Here is a 21,810-nt window from a genome sequence, read left to right on the forward strand (position 1 = left end):
GGTGGGCAACCCCAAAAGCACATTTTGGGTGTTTATCCCTACTTGAAGGATTTTTTTTTTTTGGGGGGGAGTGGATTTTTTTTTCTTTCATGTAATGGGTACCAATTATCCACTGATTTTAGCTAGCAGTGGTCCGGCACGGTCCCTATCCCCTGCAAATAGTGGGCATCCACTGTATAGAGGTTCATTAACCAAAGGTACAGCTGAATATTTTATAACTCAAAAAAAGAGGACCATGTGTATCAGTGGCACCGCTAGGCCGGTTTAGGGGGAACTGAATCCTCCTAAAAATGTCTTAAGCCCCCCTGAAATTGTTGGATTGTTTGTGGTATGTCCAAAATTTACCCAGACACATACAGAATAGATATTTTTTTTTATCAGTCTCAATTTTTGTATGTGTTATTCCATCCATCTATCTTCTTTACCACTTATCCTCACTAGGGTCGCGGGGTAATGTGTTATTGTTTCAGCAATAAAAAAATATATATATAATCAAATGTGTAATAGCTCTCAAATCTATTTTAAGCATTAAAAAAAGAGCCGACCATGTTTTTAAGATAAAACTATCCATTACCACAGATAAAAATGGAATTGAAAGATGGAAAACGGTCTAGTTGAGTGGCGAGAAATGTCCACGTAAAAATGTCCGTTCTGGCGAGGCTGTCCAATATAAAAGCTACTGCATAATAAACCACAACCACATGATGTGAATCAACGTGTTTCAGATAATGTTGGATAGCTTAAGGCCATGGAATTTTTTATTTTTTATTATTTTATGATAGTCAGTTCACACAGTTAATGCTTTGGCTATGACTTTCTTTTAAGATTGACTGATATGATGCTGAGAACAACAATTTCCCTTTTTGAAGAACAAATGTAGATTTGGGATCCAATAAGCAAAGGGGCTACTTGTTGTGAGCCCAGTGTTGTCAGATGTCATGGTTCGAATTTATGTAGAGGGCAAATGCGCCATGAGATGGCTTATTAATTAGCGCTCTTGTGAAAGAGGGTCATTAAGTATCCCTGACCTGCTGATGAAGGGGACAGAGACCTGGCTAACTCCAGATTTGATACCACGTTCAGACAAGGGTTCCTTCAAACAGGGGTTCGCCTACACAAGCAACAGCAGCAACAGTTGAAAATAAATAAAATAATTCATGCAAATCTTCGATAAACATGCAAACTTAACATTGACGGTGCCAAAACATTTCAACTCTTCAAATTGCCGGGGAGCAAAAAACAAACCTCACACAAATGGCTCCATACATACACAGGCAAAACCCCTAATGGATCCATTTGCATTTAAATACATATTCATAGGAGCAAGAATGAAAGGGGGTGTTATCAATGTACCGTTTTCAGGGTGCTCGCTTTCTCCAATGCTGCCATCTGGAGTGGTTCGCTCATAGTGGTCTTCAGGCAGGTTCAAGGGTCCGATGCGAGGGCCAGACGATGACTTGCTGCTGGGTGTCTCTGATTCTTCCAAGCCGCTGTCATAGTAACTGTGCTGAGAGGCATCCTGCAGGTCCTGCACAGGGTTGGTGGTGGAGAAGGTCACTCGCCGATGGGGATGCTACAAAACAGAGACATACAGTAGACACATGATCTTTTTTTTTTCACAGCTACGCTTATCCTTTTGTTTGCGTGCTCCACTGAGAGACACAACAGGTTGTACGATTGCAGTTACAGATAAAATACACTGTATAGAGAAAAGTATTGATACACCTTGCTGTTGCACCTACAGGAACAGAAAATGGAAGACAATATCAAGTTGTTCTCCCCTTGGCGGCTATTACAACTCATATTCTTCTGAGAAGACTTTCTGCAAGGTTTTGTCGGTGGAAACTGTAAGAGTTTTTTTTCTCAACCTGTGATTGATTAGTTAATTTAGCAAACTAAAGGTGTGTGTCGCGATACCTTTGACCAAATGATTTATTTGGGAATATGACTGAATGTTTCTCTCTCTTGGGAATTATGCTTTTTTTTTTTTTCTTTTTAGATTGTAACAGTATATTAAAGGACATCGTCTTTTATAGTCTATGAACACAGCAGTAGAAATTGAGATAATTGGAAGAAGCATACATTATTAAACAGAAACTACCACATTAAATGTAAATGTCTTTTTATTTAAATGTGCTCTGAGATAATGTTTCCATTTTCAATACGCAACTAGACCATGTGAGAGTCTCAACTAAAACACTAACCAGACCTATCCTGCTTCACAATAGAGCGGGCAAAGTTTTGTGACATACCGTAAAAGGGTTAGTCAGCGAGTCAGTCAATATATATTCCCAAAACCCTACACTACCTCTGGCAACATTGCATTGACCACATCAATTTTTCCATTCAGTTTTTATTTTTATCTCAGGTGACTCTCATGACTGTATCTTGCACAGCTATGATTATATTTTGTGAAGTAGACTACTTTTGTAGTGACAATCATATAAACTCCTGCTTGCCCCCAAGTGGCAAAATTTGGATGGTAATGTCGAGAAAAACATATCTTCTGACTCACATATTGTCAGATTGTTAATCAGAAATCTTCAAAATATGGTGAAAATCCGCTGTGAAACGTCTATCTGCTTATGCAAATGCACTGTAAATGGATAGTTCGGATATACCGTGCCAATGTGTCATCACGATACACAGATCAGTGATGGATGAACATCTGCATCTACACAAACTCACCATCTGTGGTGGAAAAAAAAAAAAAAAAAAAAACATCTGTGACAACAAAACAAAGAAAAGACTGTTACATTTGGAACAAAATACAGATGGCAGGCCAGTGGAGTTTACCAAAGTAACTTACATTAAATCAGAATCACGATATTTTCTCTAGGTTTTCTAAAGCAGACAATTATTTGTACACAAATATAGTAATTGAGTCTGGAGTCCCCACCCACCCAAAGAGTATGAAATTAAAAAAAATTCTGAAAATGTGTCTATTATCGAGCCGTTCAGAATTTTGCTCAGTAAGATGTCACAATGGTGACATTGGCTAAGCCTAATTGTCATAATAACTAGCCCCACTCTGAGTTTTTCCTCCCCGTGGCTTGCCAACAAAAAATTGCCAGTCAGGCGATGGTTGGGAGTCTGGTCGTCAGACGTCATGTAAGCACTTTCATGTCAAGCCAAAATGTAAGCAGAGCTGCAGTGTTACGACAACGGCATGCATAAGAACAGTGTTACCGTTGTTACCATCAGATAATCGGCACTTATGCAAATATTAGGTTAAATTGTAAACGCAGGATGGGGGATATTTGTACTCGCTCATGCACGGAGCCGCACACAAATTGACAAAGTATAATTTGGCGGCTGATGAAGTGGTGCCTTCACGAGTAAATATTCAATCAAATATTTATGGGGGCTGTCTGTATGGGGGGAGTTATAGTTAAATTAGACAGTGGTGCTCTTCGCATGAACGAGATTAATTTCAAGTCTGGATGCTAAGGGGTGAGCATCTCCTGCCTGGAAGGAGTCTCAAAATCTCCCAAAGTCACCAATAACACCAGAAAGGGGCTACAGTTGTTGCTAATTGCTTTTATGAAAACTAGTCCCCTAAAGGGGTCTGAAAAGTTTCTAAGTTGTTAAGTTGGCAACACTGATGAACCTTCGCTTCTTCCAATGCATTGAATTAAAGTTGTATTCTCCATTCGCTTGAGACAGAACTATCTTACCCAAAACCAAGTGATTTAAGTTAAGTTTGCTCTAATTCTTTATCCTTTGTGTATGGGATGTAATGTTTTCAAAGTTATTATTTATTTACTATTGCTCAATTCTATTGTTTACTGATTCTGCTCAAAACAGGATCAAATCTTGGATTATTATTATTACACCCATGTATTTTTTTGTGTATATCTTACTACTTCAAAAACTATTCAGAAAGCCCAATGAGAATCCAAATCCCCATATTAACATACTTTTCCACGGATTTTGAAGTTTAACAAAGCAGAAAAGGGAGGAAATATTGCTGTGATTTAGCGGAAAATTAATCCTTAAGGTCTCCACGCTTGGAAAATAGGAATAAAAAGGAGCATCAAAATTGTACTTTGTGACAGTCACTCGTTCCTCGTTACATGCTGATGAGATTTGATGAACGAATAAAAGACCGAGTGCATGAATGCGAGTACCAATGGAATCTTGAAATTAATGGCTTGAGGAGGAACAGGGCGGCAAATAATAAATCATTCAAGATCACACCCTTTATCAAATTGACTGGATTGTAAATACAGTTAGGGGACCATTAAACCCTGTCTTCTAAAGATCAGATTACTAATGGCGATTTACTGCCGATCGACAACAGAAAGATGACTCTGTACGCTGCACGTGTAATCGAACTCCACAACCCCACATGCGCATCTCTTGTAAAAGTCAGGAAAGCAATGAGACAGCAGAACAGGTCTGCCTCGGCGGGACCAGTCGGCCTGGATCGATACGACAGGTCTCTGCTTTCCATCGTGTAAACCACTTTTCTGGCCAACACAAACCCCTGTTGGAAATCACGCAAATCATTATTCCTTTCGTGCAAATACCAGATATGGAGAAATTGCTTTAGAGTGTCGCTAAGTGCTATGAACATTATGTCCTTAATATAGTTCAAGGGCTTCAAAATGTTTTCTCTTCATCTTTGGCTATCTCAGCTTTATTTTCTCCGTGTTGTATACTGCTGCATCTCCTCATCTTTCATCTTATGTGAGTTTTAGTGTGCATCATAATTTTTTTCTGCAAGTAGTGCTGCTATGTACATATATCAAACACAGTTCGCAATATGAAGTTGTCTTCGGCATATCCGTTATAGTTCAGTGGAAACGAAGGTGTGTTTCCAAAGAGAAGTGAAGGATCCTTGAGCAAACAATCGCTCCTTATAGTCCTTATGATTTGTATGCATGGTGCAACATCAAGAAAAGGGAGTTGAGGTTCATATTGACCAATAAGAATAAACCATTTGTATTCCTTCAATTATATCGGGCCTTTTAGGCAGTATGGTTGAACAGAAACATTTTCTAAGCAAAATTTGAGGGCACTTGAACTAAGTGTTTTAGAAGGGTATCTCTTACAGAAGAATCACACAATCATTACTTTGATAACTTACCATCATTTTCCCAAAATGCCCTCTCGTATCATTGATTTTGTGCTATTTAATCAGACATCCCATGCAGTCGACCCAGCAATATGTATTATTTTTCAGTGGTGCATTCTTAATATGATGCTACGGCTCAGTGACTATTTAAATGGGAACGTAACATTTAGTTGTTCAAATATGGGTTCTTACTTAAACTTCTCCTCAAGGCTTCACTCCAAAGAGTCAGCATGTTTCTAGGGTATGATAACTAGCAAAGGCTGCCGAGATGCGAAATAGATTCTCTTTTTAGACTGAGCACAAATCCTTTGCCAGGCCTCAGGGCTGCAGGGATGTGGCAAGACAGAAGGATTGGAAGGGGAGGCCGGTCAGGAGCGGAGACTTGGTCAGGCAGACAAAGACAACACTTTGGCTGGAGGGGACAAGCAGAAGGATTGGATTCTGGGAGACTGGAGGTGGTAGTGGGGGATTGTTTCAGCATTGTGGGTAGCAATGGGACAAAGACTGAAAGAAGGAACATTTGTGATGACAACTACACTCTCCCTCAAAAGTATTGGAACAATGAAGCTAATTCCTTTATTTGTGCTTTGAACCCACCAAAAAGGTCTGGTCACAGGCCTGATGCAGTTATTGCAACCAAATATAACCATATTCACTTCAATCTATTTGAAGTCTATTTGTTACAATACTTAAAATGTTGGTGATGTAGTGGTAGAGTGGTTCACTTGCTTGGCTTCTGTGTAGACATTTATTCTGAATGGGGTAGGTGGCAAACAAAATGGATGGATGGATGGATGGATAATACTCTCTTCTCAGTTGGTTATCAGGTTCACAAGTAAATGCCTGGCCATAAACCTGAAATGTTGAGCGTAAAACCCAAATATAAAAGGAATTGGCCTCACTATTCCAATACATCTGTAGAGGAGTTCAAATGCATCCCAGTACCTCCAAGTAGCCTGATCTTAAATTGCTTCATTGTTCACATAATATTTGATTCTAAAGCAGGTAGAAGGGTGGTGTTTTTACAAGGAGGCCAAAACACATTTGAAAGTAGGAATAAATACAAATCATGCTCAGCCTCGTACACAGAGCTCCCACAACATTTAGAGACTGTTTTTATTGTATTTTTTTTTCAGGTCACACTGGCAGGAATTCTAGCCGCAGTCTTCTGCGTTTCCACAAGCACATTTATATTACACAACGCCCAAAAAAGATACTGGCTGCGACTATTTATCTTTTCAATGTATTATTATACACATATCAAAGTCATGTGCTGACAAGCAATCAGATTATATTTTTAGCACATGTCCACCCCACTGCATTGCATTTTAAAAAAAGATTTAAGAATGATTGTAAATTGTTATATTTTTCTGTCATACATAAATACCTAAATAACTAGCATACCATATACAAGACCACACAGTCTTCAACACTCATAGTGTGAAAGTATTCTTCGATTTACGCTCTTATCCTTCTTTCTACATCATCAATTTCATATATGTCATTAAAAATATATATATATGCACTTATCAGCCTTATGTAATAGGTCATCATATTTTCTTAATCATTTTTACTAACAGCTTGAAATATTACACAACTGTAAATGCGCAAACGCTTATTGTAGCGAATAGTACCATCGCATTCCTTGTGTCTACATATGATGTTTCCACATCTAACATAAATGGTTATACGTGACTGCATGTAAAATATAGTCTGGGCCGTGTGCAGGGTCAGTGAGGAGATAAGTCAGATTTGCGGACCACGCTCTAAAAGAAACCATTTTGGTGACAGTGGAGAATCTGTACTGCGTCTGGTGATTTGCCCTACTGGTCCCGAGTGAGACATCAGACCCCACTGCTGCCGTCCTTTCCCACTGCACCAACTATTCAGTCCACTTCTGAAAGCCCCCGAGCTATCGGACACCACTCTGCCGTCAGGTGCCCTGTCACTCAGCCAAGCCTCACTGATCGCCAGCACTGAGCTGCCGGTACTTATGCAGATACGAAAGCTTTTTCATCAACTCCATCACCTTTTTACTTTCAGCAGTGGTCGGGGAGGTAGACTTAGCATTTGAATCTCTCATGTCGATGGGACTGCTGTGGAGAGAGTCAGCAGCGCGGAGTATCTGGGAGTACACATTGTACACCTCAACCACCCATGCCACAGCAGTAACCAGGAAAGCACAACAGTGGCTTCATTTATACCACTAACTCAGGAAAATTTTTATTTCCAGCACATATCACTTGCTACAGCACGCACCCTAACACTCAGTTTCACTTCCTAGTTCAGATTCTCTAGCGTTAATATAAAATCAGTCAGGTAGAATAGATTGAGTAGCCAGCATCAATATAAGGCGGTATACTTATCAGATTTTTTTGTTTCCACATATAGCTTTATGCTTTTTTATTAACCCAAAACATTGAATACACAAGTTTATTCCATCATACCATCTACTAATATTGTGTTTAAGGTCCACAAGTCAATTGAAACCTTCAAAGAGGCTAATCATTAAGACATGGAGTCAAAACGAAAGCTTCGTGTAGTTATTGTTTTTTTTATGAAGCTCACATTCCAAATATTGTTTTATTTGTTAACAAACTATATAATCTGTTAGATTGCAGGGCTTGTGAAAATTATTGTGTGACCATCACACTTGCATTTTGCATTTGATTCCATTTGGTCTTCTACATGTTCAAAAGGAGATATTTTGTAGTTGTTATATTTTGTAGTTATTATGAGTCTAACAAATGTTATGCAGAACAGTGATACTCTGTATGCTGAAAATATAATTTCACTAACATGCTCAAAGCACAACAACGCTTCATTACCCTGAATAATAACCAACACTGGAAGTGCAATTTCCAACTGGAAAATACAACTTCTGCAAAAACATTCATATCTTTTCTTCAAATAAAAATTAAATGGGGAGCTTCAAGTTGAATATTTCGAATCTGTATGACTTCACACAATAAGACAGGTGAATGTATAAGATTGTGAGCAATATTCTATTACACTAGAGAGGGCCCTTATCGTTTTTTAAAGCAAAACAAAAAAAAAAAGTGGTAAAGGATATTCTTCTGTAACACACTTAAGATGTCAAACTTGAGAGAACCTATGTGGCCTTGTTTATCAACCTTTAGTTGCAGTATATCCAGTGTGTGGTAGAGCTGGAAGCCAGCCATTTCCTAGTGATTCATCGTTATGTGTCACTCAGATATTATGAAATGGGTTTCCTCCCCATGTTAAAGGAAACAACGGATGTCTCAGTGCCCCCCGTGATATGAAAAATTCAATTTAAAAGGATGAGAAAAAGAATGGCGCAAGGCCTATTTTCATTCGTCCCACACTGAGCGATATGAGAATGATGTTATATTGTGTGGAGGGAGTGATGCCAATCGTACTGCAGAGAAATTCCTTCATAATTCAATTCAATTTCTTCCAAATCCCAGTGGCAAGCTCCCGTGCCAAAATGAGGCGGTATGATGGAGTCAAACAGGGAGGGCTGCAGACGAAGATGGAAGAAGAGGAACTACAGATTGAGACGGAAACAACGGTGAAAATAGCAGCTGAGTCGCAGAGAATAGCCAGACCCGCTGAAAGGTAAAAGAAGGCTTGTGAATCAAAGTGGCGGAGAAGTGGACAGAAGAAAATATTTTAGCAATGATACATTTTGACCATGGCGCAATTCAAGAACAGTCAAACTAATTACATCTGTGAAGCATCTGACAGCCATAGGAGTACGTAAATCCATTTTGTATAGATCTACAGTATATAGGAGAAGCTGTTCCAGGTTACATCCGACAGTGCTTAAACCAGGGGTTCCTAAGATAATCTTTCAGGCGGTATGAACACTTGGTTTTGGAAATTTTCCAATTATATCATTACTGTGTATTTCTCTTTTTTTTCACAGTTACCAAAAGCATTGTCCACTCGAGGACATATCTTCCTTTCAGAGCTCGTCATGCTCTTCATCTGCTACAAACATGATGTTCAATATCCAAACGGCACACTGGTTATGTGATTCTTCCCAAACTTCCAAAAGCAATGTATATACAAAAACTAATGAATGGAAAACTTTGATTGATACAGAATTGCTTGTTTTAGTCATATAACTTCAAAGAGCTTAGAAACTAAGATATTATTTTCATTAATTATGACATCTCCAAAACAACAGAACGTAATTTATGGGTTTAAAACAACTTACTACAATTATAGAGGTTTTTTTTTTTTTTTTTTCTTCTTTGTGTCAGGTGGTAGACACCAGTTACAAAAACCTACTGTGTGTTGATATGGAGTTAGCTTTCTCTGGCATTTACTGTATGTATGCCGGCGTCATTGATGAGCCACCTGACAAGCCCCAGAAAGAATTTGCTTGACCAACTCAGTTGACACTTTATAAATTTATTTTTAATTCCACCATCATGTACTCCATTCATATCCCTTCTACTGCTCTCTTGCCTCTCCTTAGACACGTCGACACACACGCAAACACACAACACGGTTGTTTTTTGTAGGTGCAATAGCTCGGAGGCAAGCAGTGTGGAATTGGAGTCTTCAAAGAGTCTCGGATTATCAAAGAGACACAGCTACCAGAAAACTAGGGGACACACTGCAGAGGGGGAGGGAAAGAACATAAGCGAGAGGCGGGGAGGGGAGAAGAGTGCAGGAGAGTCAGCATGGGTTTGGGTGGAGGATGAAGTGATCAGACAGGGGGAAAGGAAAGGGAGGTGGATAAAGACCAGAAGTCCCTTTGTTCACTTACTGTTAATGGAGAGAAAAAACGGCCAGAGTGAATACATTAAAAAACAATCACACAGGCCCTAATGGTCTTGATAGGCAAGACTGAATTCACATCCTTCACTGTCTGTGTCACCACCTATTCAGGAATGCTTATTTTGCACTAACCCCCCAACCCCAAAGAGAATTTCATTTCACTGGAAGCACTAGCCTTGAAATAGCATAATGTTGTTACAGTAAAATCAAGTATTACTGCAGCGGGACCCACCGAGTGTGAATATAGCTGCCACATCTAATGACAAATTGGAGCGTTCACGCCATTCCATGACAGGATGTGGGAGTGCTGCCGTGAATGCGTCAACCTTTGACAAAAACCTCTTCGTCAGCCCCTCTGTCCTGCGATGAGCAATGGATGTCGATTCCCCATTACAAGGACACGTCTCACTGTGGAACACATTTCAAGCCAGTGTGGAGAAAATATTCTGGTTGGTTTATTGTTTTGAGCTGCGGGCCATCATCTTGTAATGATTCCGGCCCCCCTGCTACAGAAAACTCATACAAACCTCCCAACGCTGCTAGCTCAGTTTGAAGTAAGTCATAATAATATCTGATCAATTGTGAAGCGCACAATGAAAAAAAAAAAAGGGAATATTTTCTCTGCAAGAATAAAAAAAAAGTGGTTTTCTGTGTAAATATATATAGTACATCCATGGTCTGACACAGGCAGGACGACAGCATGTTTGGGCAGATGTTTGATGTTTTTTCGTGGCAACGGTTGGAAAAAGAAACCAAAATAAAGGACGTTCAACAAGTTTGTTTTCGCTGAATAGCTGTTGGATGCCCAACTGTGTAAGTCGAACTCGAAAAATAATTCCGACATTTACATTTAGCCAGTTGATTCATTCATGAAAAATGCTGTTTCCCACTAACATCATCTGTTTTGATTGAGACACAGTCCTCTACATTTTGGATCAACTTTTTTTTTCAAGCTAATGATTGATTTTTAAGACTTAATTGCGATAGTACTGTGTGTCAAGATCCTTTTCAGTATGTTGTTGCCTTAGCTTTGGATGTTGACACAAGCGCTTAAGATTCATGTTGCTTTTGCCGCCTTGTTCCCCACATATTTTAAAGTAGAAGTTTATCAAATTAGGGTAATCAGGGTTAATACTGACAAAAGTAGCTAATGTCCAACTGGACTTTCACAAAGTTCCTCAAATACAATAATAACACGAACATGCAGTACCATACATAATTTGACCAAATTGAATGATTCAACAATACAGTATATTTCCATTTTTACTGATTGCACTCCGACTCCACATGATATATACCTTCAATAATTGCATCGAATGTATCAAATAAAAAATTATAATCATAAGTTCTGCTTTTTTTCCGTGTCATTTTGATTGTATTGATGTTACAATATAACAGTAGAGTAGGACAACACTGCATTGAATGTTACAATATGGCTTGCCCAAGATTAGATTCTAACGATGAGTCTGTTTAAGTGAAGACGCATTGTCGTTAAGAGCCAATTAACAACACAAAAAATTAATTAATTTATATTTCTTGTGACAAAATGAAATGAGATGATGGTAGACAAATATAATATGCTTTGGTGTCAGGGGAGACAGGCGCTGTCAGCTTTTGGAAAATGTAAAAAGGATCAGTGAGAAAACTTAATTGGGAAAAGCACAGGATTAACATTTTGATTAGTTTTTGGGTAAAGAAAATGAATTCCCTGTTTTTATGTGACCCTCATTTTCTGAAACAGCAGGGACCAACTATGCTTATCTGAGCCCAAAGGACAGGAAAAGTCATTACTTGAGGTTTGTAGGCAACATGCCACTACATTCTAAAAAAGGATAAGTCCTCAGTGCAGAGAAACAAAAAGGTAAGACACCAGCAAAATGGATGACGAGATGGAGAAGGTAAAAAAGAAAAAGGAAAAATTGCAGAGAAAAAAAGGAAACTCAAGAAGTCACTGTCTGCCAGAAAAATCCAGAGAAGTTGACAGATTGCCGTGGTGATATGATGTGAGAAACTATTGTTTATGTTCCAGACAAGAGGGATGTTATGAAGATGAATAACTGAAAGTTTTGCTTGTTCTGCTTTGAATTTGAACACCAGCATTGTTCATACCTCAGACCCATATAAGACTAGGCAAGCACGACTCAAGCGGCTTTTGAAAGAATAAATACAACTCCAATTCCAATGAAGTTGGGACGTTGTGTTAAACGTAAGTAAAAACAGAATACAATGATTTGCAAATCATGCTCAACCTATATTTAATTGAATACACTACAAAGACAAGATATTTAATGTTCAAACTGATAAACTTTATTGTTTTAACTAATAATCATGAACTTAGAATTTTATGGCTGCAACACTTTCCAAAAAAGCTGGGACAGGTGGCAAAAAACACTGAGAAAGTTGAGGAATGCTCATCAAACACCTGTTTGGAACATCCCACAGGTGAACAGGCTAATTGGGAACAGGTGGGTGCCATGATTGGGTAGAAAAGGAGCTTCCCTGAATTGCTCAGTCATTCACAAGCAAAGATTGGGCGAGGTTCACCTGTTTGTGAACAAGTGCGTGAGAAAATAGTCGAATAGTTTAAGGACAATGTTCCTCAATGTACAATTGCAAGGAATTTTGGGATTTCATCATCTACCATCCATAATATCATCAAAAGGTTCCGAGAATCTGGAGAAATCACTGCATGTAAGTGGCAAGGTTGAAAACCAACATTGAATAACCGTGACCGTCAATCCCTCAGGCGGCAGTGCATCAAAAAATGACATCAATGTGTAAAGGATATCACCACATGGGCTCAGGAACACTTCAGAAAACCAATGTCAGTAAATACAGTTCGGCGCTACATCCATAAGTGGAACTTGAAACTCTACTATGCAAACAAAAGCCATTTATCAACAACACCCAGAAACGCCGCCGGCTTCTCTGGGCCTCATCTTTGATGGACTGATGCAAAGTGGAAAAGTGTCCTGTGATCCGATGAGTCCACATTTCAAATTGAGAAATTGAGAGAAGCATTGAGAAAAGGAAAATAACCATCCAGACTCTTGTGGACACAAATTTCAAAAGCCAGCATCTGTGATGGTATGGGGATGTGTTAGTGCCAATGGCATGGGTAACTTACACATCTGTGAAGGCACCATTCATGCTGAAAGGTACATACAGGTTTTAGAGAAACATATGCTGCCATCCAAGCAACGTCTTTTTTATGGACGCCCCTGCTTATTTCAGCAAGACAATGCCAAACCTTGCACGTGTTACAACAGTGTGGCCTCGTAGTAAAAGAGTGCAGGTACTAGACTGGCCTGCTTGCAGTCTCGACCTGTCTCCCATTGAAAATGTGTGGCACATTATGTAGTGTAAAATACGACAACGGAGACCCCGGACTGTTGAAGCTGTACATCAAGCAAGAATGGGAAAGAATTTCACCTACAAAGCTTCAACAATTAGCGTCCTCAGTTCCCAAACGTTTATTGAATGTTTTTTAAAAGAAAAGGTGATGTAACACAGTGGTAAACATGACCCTGTCCTAGCTTTTTTGGAACGTGTTGCAGCCATAATATTCTAAGTTAATGATTATTTGCTAAAAACAATAAAGTTGATCAGTTTGAACATTAAATATATTTTCTTTGTAGTGTATTCAATTAAATGTAGGTTGAAAATGATTTGCAAATCATTGTATTCTGTTTTTATTTATGTTTAACACAACGTCCCAACTTCATTGGAATTGGGATTGTACAATGGAGTGACACCATCATTGTCAGTTGAATAGTTGAGGAAAGATTCGAGAAAGTGAGTATTTGAATACTAAATGGAAATTTTGGTCCAATTAAAAAAAAACTGCCACAATCTAAACGCAGATGAATATGAGCATATACCCCCAAAAGAATGTAACAGTCCTGTTAAAAATAAAGTTTAATCCCCCCCCCCCAAAAAAAAAAATTTGGTGCATGCAAGCAGGTGAATGACAATCTTCTCTATAGCAACTGTCTTGAGTTAAACATATTTGAGTGAAACCCAAATGACCCAGTACTACTAGTAGAAGGAGATGGATCACAGATTTGTTTTCAAACCATACAACTATATTAAAATAGATTAAAACATGAAATATAATTAAACATATTAGAATGATTGAAAACTTATTGTCAACCAATGACAAGAGAGACACCAACATTAAGACTTAAAACGTTTGCAAGTGCATCTGAGAAGCCATGCGTAGCATTTAAAATCGTCAGGCACAGTAGCAGGCTGTGACGGAAAGAGGTGGAGGTGACTAAACTCAACGATGATGAGCTCAACCAAATTACTATCGCGTCTAATGTCTGCGCAGAAAAGTGATGATCAAAGAGTGACTTAAGCACGAAAACCTAAGGGGAATTGAGCAGACAGCAGGTAATCACAGTGGCTACTGTTCATGGTGAAGTCCCCACTACAATGGCATAAGCCAGTGAGGAAATATGACTCCAACTGTCTCATAATTTGGTTTTAGTTGCAGCAGGAGAGAGGAACAGTGAGGAAGGTGGCACATTCAAATAGCTGCATGGCTTAACTTAGCTGAATTTAGATTTAAGAATATTCTCATTACCATCCTTCATTCCTACTGTGTTTATTAAAAAAAAAAACACAACTGGGAGGAAGTCAGGATATTCAAGAGAGTTTAAAAGGATTGATTGATTGATAAATTATTACTAAAGTGATTCTAGAAGCCAGAAGAACCACTACTGTCTTATCAGTCAGGTACATTACAATTTGCATTTACAGTAATTTCTCGTGCATAATGCGCACCCATGTATAATACGCACCCCCAAAGTTGACCTCAAAATTCTGGAAAACGCTTCTACCTATGTATAATGCATTTTTACAATGCATGATTTTGCTTCTACCCATATGATCAAAACATGAAGTATTATATGTATTTTGTTAGTTTTGTCAAAGGATTAAGCACTTAAAGTTAAGCACTTTATTTGAATTAAGCACTTAAAGTTAAGCACTTTATTTGAACACGTAATCCTTTTTTTAATTGACTTGCTCTTATTTTGAAATTCACAGCCCTACTTTTATTTCGTAAATGAGAAAACACACAGTTGTGATCATATGTTTGATTACCCAGGCAGAATTTGTAAGATGGGTACAATTCTTTCAAGAAAACATGAAGGACCAGGCGAAACACATTTAATTTTATTTTAATGGGATTCAAATTAAACGGTCAAGCATTTCAGAAAAGCATTATCATTAAACAAAACATAATCATAAAGAAATTAATGATGGTTGTTGTTCAGTCATCAGTCTTAAAAAAAAACAATATTTCACAAATTCTCCAAGGGTATGTAAACTTATGAGCATAAATGTACATATATGCAGTCATATGTACCCCTGTCATATTGGAATGAAAGTGGAGGCTAGGCTTTTTATATAACCACTAGGTGGTGGTGGCATTTTAGAATGAAAGTGTATAGCTTTTTCATAACCACTAGATGGCGGCATACATTTTTAAAACTGAAAGTTTTTTCCATTTGCCCCTATACCTATGTATAATGTGCACGATTGACTTTTGACAATTTTTGGGGGGAAAGAAATGCGCATTATACATGAGAAATTACGGTAAATGAGCCATCTGATTATTCTGCAATGTGTGCGTAAATGTAAAAACAATAAAATAAATATATGTATATATATATATATATATCTTTATATATATATATATATATGGCCTGTATACACTTTGTCACTTTGTCAGTGTGTTTATGTCAGCAAGTAATACTGAACTGATTTAAACAAGGCTCGCTTCAAGGACTTACCTGAAGTGTGTACTTATGTAGAAGATTGCCAGTTAGCCTCTTGCTCACACACCACTCAATTTCCTTTGATATTTAGTAAAATAAATCTTTTACACAGACTATGGAAAGAGTAATAATGCCAGGAGGGAGCTAAAAACAAAGAAGAAAATGGGCTGTAAAGAATCAGACATGAGAGAAATTAATCCTCAATATCCTCTCCCTACTGGATACCTTATTGCCTCTCAAAGTTCCCATCGTCAGAGTTAATATCTATTGCTGCAGCATCTGGATGAGAAGCATGCATACACTTACGTTTTGTTTGAACTAGAACATAATTGGATTGGGAGAAGGGATAAAAATCCTTCAACCGTGCTTAAAATTGTGTTTTTCCCCTCTAATATTGTCTGCATGTGAGTCACTGTTTCACAGTGCGTGTGCATGTCTGTGTTTATGCTGTGCTAATAATAGTATATTTTATGGTCTTGCTTGTCAAAATTTGTTACCCTGTATTCCGATTGGCAATACATTTCGAGGGTTGGATTATTTCTGAAGTGTGTGTGTGTGTGTGTGTGTGTGTGTGTGTGTGTGCATCTCATTCTTGTATTCAGTGTAATTATTTTGACGCAACTAGATGGCGAGCCCTCATGCTCCTTGATTTCATCAAGTTGCTGGAGAAATAAGATCAAGCTTAATTAGATTCGCAATGACCTTTTTCACATCTGGCTGCAAGCATCCAGTCAAGGCAGGAGGAGGATATGTTTTCAAAATTCCACCAGTCAAGAAGAATCCTGTGCCGTGAAGCGAGGCAGGAAAAACAACAACTTGTCAATCATCAGATGAAGAGATTAAGCCATTTGAGTGAGCTGCTTTGTGTGTTTAGTTTGTGGCCTTTAGGAGCGAGAAATCTGTAATCCAACTATTGCATCTGAAATCATCTCGGAAAAGCAATGGAACATAAGCAGGGAGTCGTGCCCTCTGCCTCACTGTCTTCATGCAAATTAAATCCTACTGCGCTTCTCAATGACTGCCTCAAATCATTTCCCCCTCTTGGATCCAACTACCCTGCTTCCCACCAAATGCAAGGGAAGCTTCACCCCGTCGTGTTTAGTGAGTTAATGAACACATATTTGATGCATGCCCCATATTGCCTTCGATTCTCAGCCTCAGCTAAACAGATACTATTATTTATGCCACATTTATCCCAAAAAATAATAAAATAATTATATATATATATATATATATATATATATATATATATATATATATAAATATATTTATAAAAAAGACATCTAAGTGGACTGCCTTGAGCATATTAAAAGAAGCGCTCATTTTGAAATGCTGAAAAAAAAAATTGCGAGTAGATCACAGACCGTCTCACGCTCTGATACTGTGAGGGGGGTAGACTAGACCCAGTTGATACAGATATGGTATGATATTGATGACAGATCTGATTAATCTTCCGATGATTTTTTGGCAGAGTCTTTTAAAATGGGCTTTAGACAAAGCCCCAAAGCATAAGCATCTAGCATGAATACTCCATTGCCATCTCCTTTCAGAGCTCATTTGAGTCAAAACTGACATATTTATGGCTCATCGTGCCGTATCGTAGACATCACAGTACAAGCACCATGAACCTTTTAAATACTCAGGGCCATGCTGTCATACTCTGTTAGTAACATATGTCTGAAAGATTCGTAAGAAAAGGGAGCTCAGCTAGATTTCTCTGATTATGTTCCAGACAAAATCTAAAGCATAATGTCGGTGAATTTACTGGTAGCAAATGATTTTGTGAGAACATCTATTCAGCGAAAACAAACTTGTTGAACTTAATAGATTGTAATAGTGACAGCAGATACAGGTTTATACATTAAGTCTCATCTGGATACCAATCGTGCCTTTTTTCATTAAAATGGAAAAGTTAAGAGAAGCTCCCAAGAAATCTATAATGATGATTTTTTTTGTGTTGCTTGGCAACAGAAGTAGAGCTCGGCAGTGAAGGAGGTGTAAAAAAAAAAAAAAAAATTATTTAGAATCCAAAATCAACATGGATTTATTCAGAATACTCATTGGACAAACGGATATTACAAGGTGTAAAAATTGGAATTTGGTAAAAAAAAAATGCTTGACTGTGATTCAATGATTTTCAGATGCTCTTCTAAGTCAAAATGAAAGCCAACAAACTAAATGTGCTAGTTTGAAATAGTCATCCTTAACGAATGCAGTAATACATTGCACACATATGGAATACAGTATATCACAGGCATGGACATGGAGCTGATAGACTATGATAGGATATAGATCTACACCATACCTTTGTCCTCTGAATTATTGATTTATTGAGCTGCTGCTTGAAAACACATTTCCTGTTTGCTTACGACAAACGAGTTGGTTGATATATATCGCCTTAAAATGGGTTAGCGGCTAATATCTATTGAGTCTAGATTGCTTTATGGATATACAAGATGGAAAATCTCCTTTTGTTATTTTATGCTAAACAAACTTGAAATTTACACCAAGGGACCCAAATGAGCATCTGATGGAATGGCAGAATCAGTACTGAGCAAGCCATCGCGCAGTCTCCCAATCCCACAAATGCATCTTTAATATGTCAACCAACATCAATTGGAGTTCCTCATCCACTTTGTCAATGGGCACAACCACAATACAAAGTATGTGGACAAACTTGCATAAACCCACCATGCACAATAAGACACAATGGACCCAAATCCTCCCAGGACTGTGAACTAACAGACCCTGGCCCCTTCATCATGGTTAATACATCAAACGGAATTAGCTTCCCAGATTCCTGAAGCTTAGACAGACATGATTCTGACAGTACACGATTCCCCGCTACTTGCTGCCTCGTCCCTCCAGCATCTCCAAACTTATTTTATGCCCTATGAAGTCTGTTTTAGGTGGTTAGAGGACTAGCTGCCAAAACAGATTTCTTCATATGCTACCTCTTCTTTTTTGTGAGCTTGCATAACATGTTAAAAAGACATATCTATGATAGGATACTACTCGTTTTGGAGCTTTCCCGACTTGAGTTGTTGATTTCCAACCCCAATTTCAATGAAGTTGGGACATAAAAAAAAACAACAGAATACAATGATTTGCAAATCATGTTCAACCTATATTTAATTGAATACACTACAAAGACAAGATATTTAATGTTCAAACTGATCAACTTTATAGTTTTTACAAATAATCATTAACTTAGAATTTTATGGCATTCCAAAAATGCTGGGACAGGTGACAAAAAAGACTGAGAAAGTTGAGGAATGCTCATCAAACACCTGTTTGGAACATCCCACAGGTGAACAGGCTAATTGGGAACAGGTGGGTGTCATGATTGGGTAGAAAAGGAGCTTCCCTGAATTCCTCAGTCATTCACAAGCAAAGATGGGGCGAGGTTCACCTCTTTGGGAACAAGTGCATGAGAAAATAGTCAAACAGTTTAAGGACAATGTTCCTCAACGTACAATTGCAAGGAATTTAGGGATTATCTACCATCCATAATGAAGAAGAAGAAGAATCATCTTTTATTGTCATGAACATGCATGCATGCACATGAAATTTGTTCTCTGCATTTAGCCCATCACAGTGTTTTCACAGATTGAACATTAAATATCTTGTCTTTTTAGTGTATTCAATCAAATATAGGTTGAACATGATTTGCAAATAATTGTATTCTGTTTTTATTTATGTTTAACACAACATCCCAACTTCATTGGAATTGGGGTTGTAATAAATGGCATCTATGTTCTTTATTTTACACATAGTATAAACACATGCAAGCTAAGACATTTGATTTGATTTGTTTTTTTACACTTTTTTATTTCAATCTGATAAAACTGGACAAATATTTTTCTGAAAATTAATTAATATTTTAATTAAAAAACAAGAATTTTTTTTTTTGGTTGAAACTTGGTTAGTTATCACGATTATAGAAGAATGCATTGACAATTTACACAAAACCTTTGTAGTGGGGGGGACATGGCCCAGGAAATAAATCAATCGGTGGTGGCAATGCAGATAAAGTTGCAAATCTTGGAAATTTGTACTTTCATATTTTTTCATTGATCGCACTGGTAGTGTACATGCTGCTGCCTTTCATTCAGAGAGCGCATGTTTGATTTCCAGCCTGCGTCCCATTACCCAGCCACTGCTAGTCCCAAACTCCAGGAAGGGCACACGGTGTAAAAACTGTGCCAAACAAATCAGCCCAGTGACTTGGAGTGGCAACTCTTGATAGGACGTCACAAATTCTGTTGATCAACCATTTGAGCAGACTTACCAAAGATGGCATTGTAATAAAATGGACATCCACAGTGGTATTTACCTTACAAAGTGCTTAGTAATTGATGTCCATTGGTTTCACTGTGCTTTTTGCTGGATATCGACTTAAACTTGACAATCTGGATGACATTTTTTTGTAGAAATTAGAAAGCAAGCATATTTGACTGTGAAGTAATCGAGCTCAAATGTTTTTTTGTGCTCAGCTTTCACTATGGCCAACAAATGCATGCCCCACTCATATCTATGAAAACAGGACATTTTTTGCACAGTTCTGTCACAAGCTTTTATTAATAACTTAAAACAGAAGCCATAAAGCCATTTGGTTGTTGATGTTACCATTCTATAGTTTTCCAAAGAGCGGTGTGTTCAAATTAAACATACAACTATGAAACGATGTCCCTGCACATTGATGACAGCCCACTGGGCTGCTGACAGTGAGGCTTAAGTGCAGGGAAACTCACATGTGATCTGCTATACTGCAAATCCTCCGAAAGAGGATAAAGAGGCTTTAGAATCACATTTACAGCACAGGAACAGTATCTTGCTGATAAATACAGATTGTGGTGTTTGACCCTGTCCGTCAGCATACTGAAAGGCTCATTACAACTACATGCTCTCAGAGTAGCCCAGATCACTCACAAACGCAGGTTGACAATGACTCGAGAACACAAGTGCAAGTTGTTGTCAGCCCTGAAAATGTATTATATTGGTTATCACTACCATTTTCATGCTTAAGAAACAACAAGTTTCACTTCTCAATAGGTCAGACGGCACATGCTGTTGTTGACTTCCACTATTGAACCTAGATAAAAGTATGTGGGTTGGTTCCTGTCTCTCCAGTAGTTCATGCTACATGCAGCAGTAATTAAAGTTATCTGTGTGGTTTCAAAGCTAATGTTCAAGCAATGCAGTACTTTCCATGTCCGACTGTGACCTCATGTCTAAGTGGAAGCTAAATGTAGGGTCACAATGTCTTGTCAGGGGAAGTAAAATCATAAATAAATTTGATGGTAAAATACCGTATATGAGTTGTGTGTATATATACTGTTAATAATTTTTTATAGGACAGATATGCTGCAAATGGAAATGATATTCCCTCCATCCATAGGTAACTGGAGCACACACACATATATATATAAATATATATATTAAAAATATGATGTTACACAATATTGTATAATGATTTAAGACAGCCTTGACAAAAGCGATTATCCTATTACCTTTATTGTACAGTATTTCTGCTTTTTTTTTCCTCAAATGAAAACTATACAATACAAATTAGTTTAATACAGTGTGAAATTATATATTTTTTACAATATACATGTAATAGTTTTAATAGTTGGATAACAAGACAATATGATAAAAATAAGCATGTATGGAGCATGCCAGCTCCATCAGACACGCTAAGCTACATTGATTATATTAGAAATCTAAACTGAAGAGAAAAGCAATCACCAGATATGCCTGGTTTGATAGCAATGTTATTTGACAAAGATAATGAACAACCGCTGCAGGATTTTTCAACCGTTCTCCTCGCTTCAAACATTAGAGGCTTGTGAGAAAGAAACAGCTCAATTTCCCCAGTGGCATTTTAGTGACATTTTGATGCGAAGCAGAAATCTGGTACAGTATTTTTATACGTTCAAACAAAAAGTTGTTAGTGCATGATAACCATCTTGTATCATCAATCTCAGATCGATTGCAGCAGCCAAAATCCCGATGACCACTCTAAATCAATAAAACAGAATTAAATGCATGCTTCTTATCTAATCTTGAACCAGGTTTCCCCGTAAGCAAAGAGGATTGTGTGTGTGTGTGTGAAGATTGTAATGGTGACTTCCTCTGTTCTTTGTATAATGGAAGCATGTAGCGATCATA

General features: G+C 37.9%; 1 protein-coding gene across 1 annotated transcript in view; it reads right to left on the bottom strand.

Annotated features, from left to right (window-relative positions):
* pcdh1a (protocadherin 1a) overlaps positions 1 to 21,810 on the bottom strand; it is an 80,039-nt gene that overhangs the window by 22,370 nt on the left and 35,859 nt on the right. The window contains exon 4 of the mRNA XM_061703176.1: positions 1,354 to 1,573. Coding sequence (XP_061559160.1) covers positions 1,354 to 1,573 — 220 coding nt within the window. The remainder of the gene's footprint in view (positions 1 to 1,353; positions 1,574 to 21,810) is intronic.

Source organism: Phycodurus eques, chromosome 17 (assembly GCF_024500275.1).
Source record: "Phycodurus eques isolate BA_2022a chromosome 17, UOR_Pequ_1.1, whole genome shotgun sequence".
NCBI lineage: Eukaryota > Metazoa > Chordata > Actinopteri > Syngnathiformes > Syngnathidae > Phycodurus > Phycodurus eques.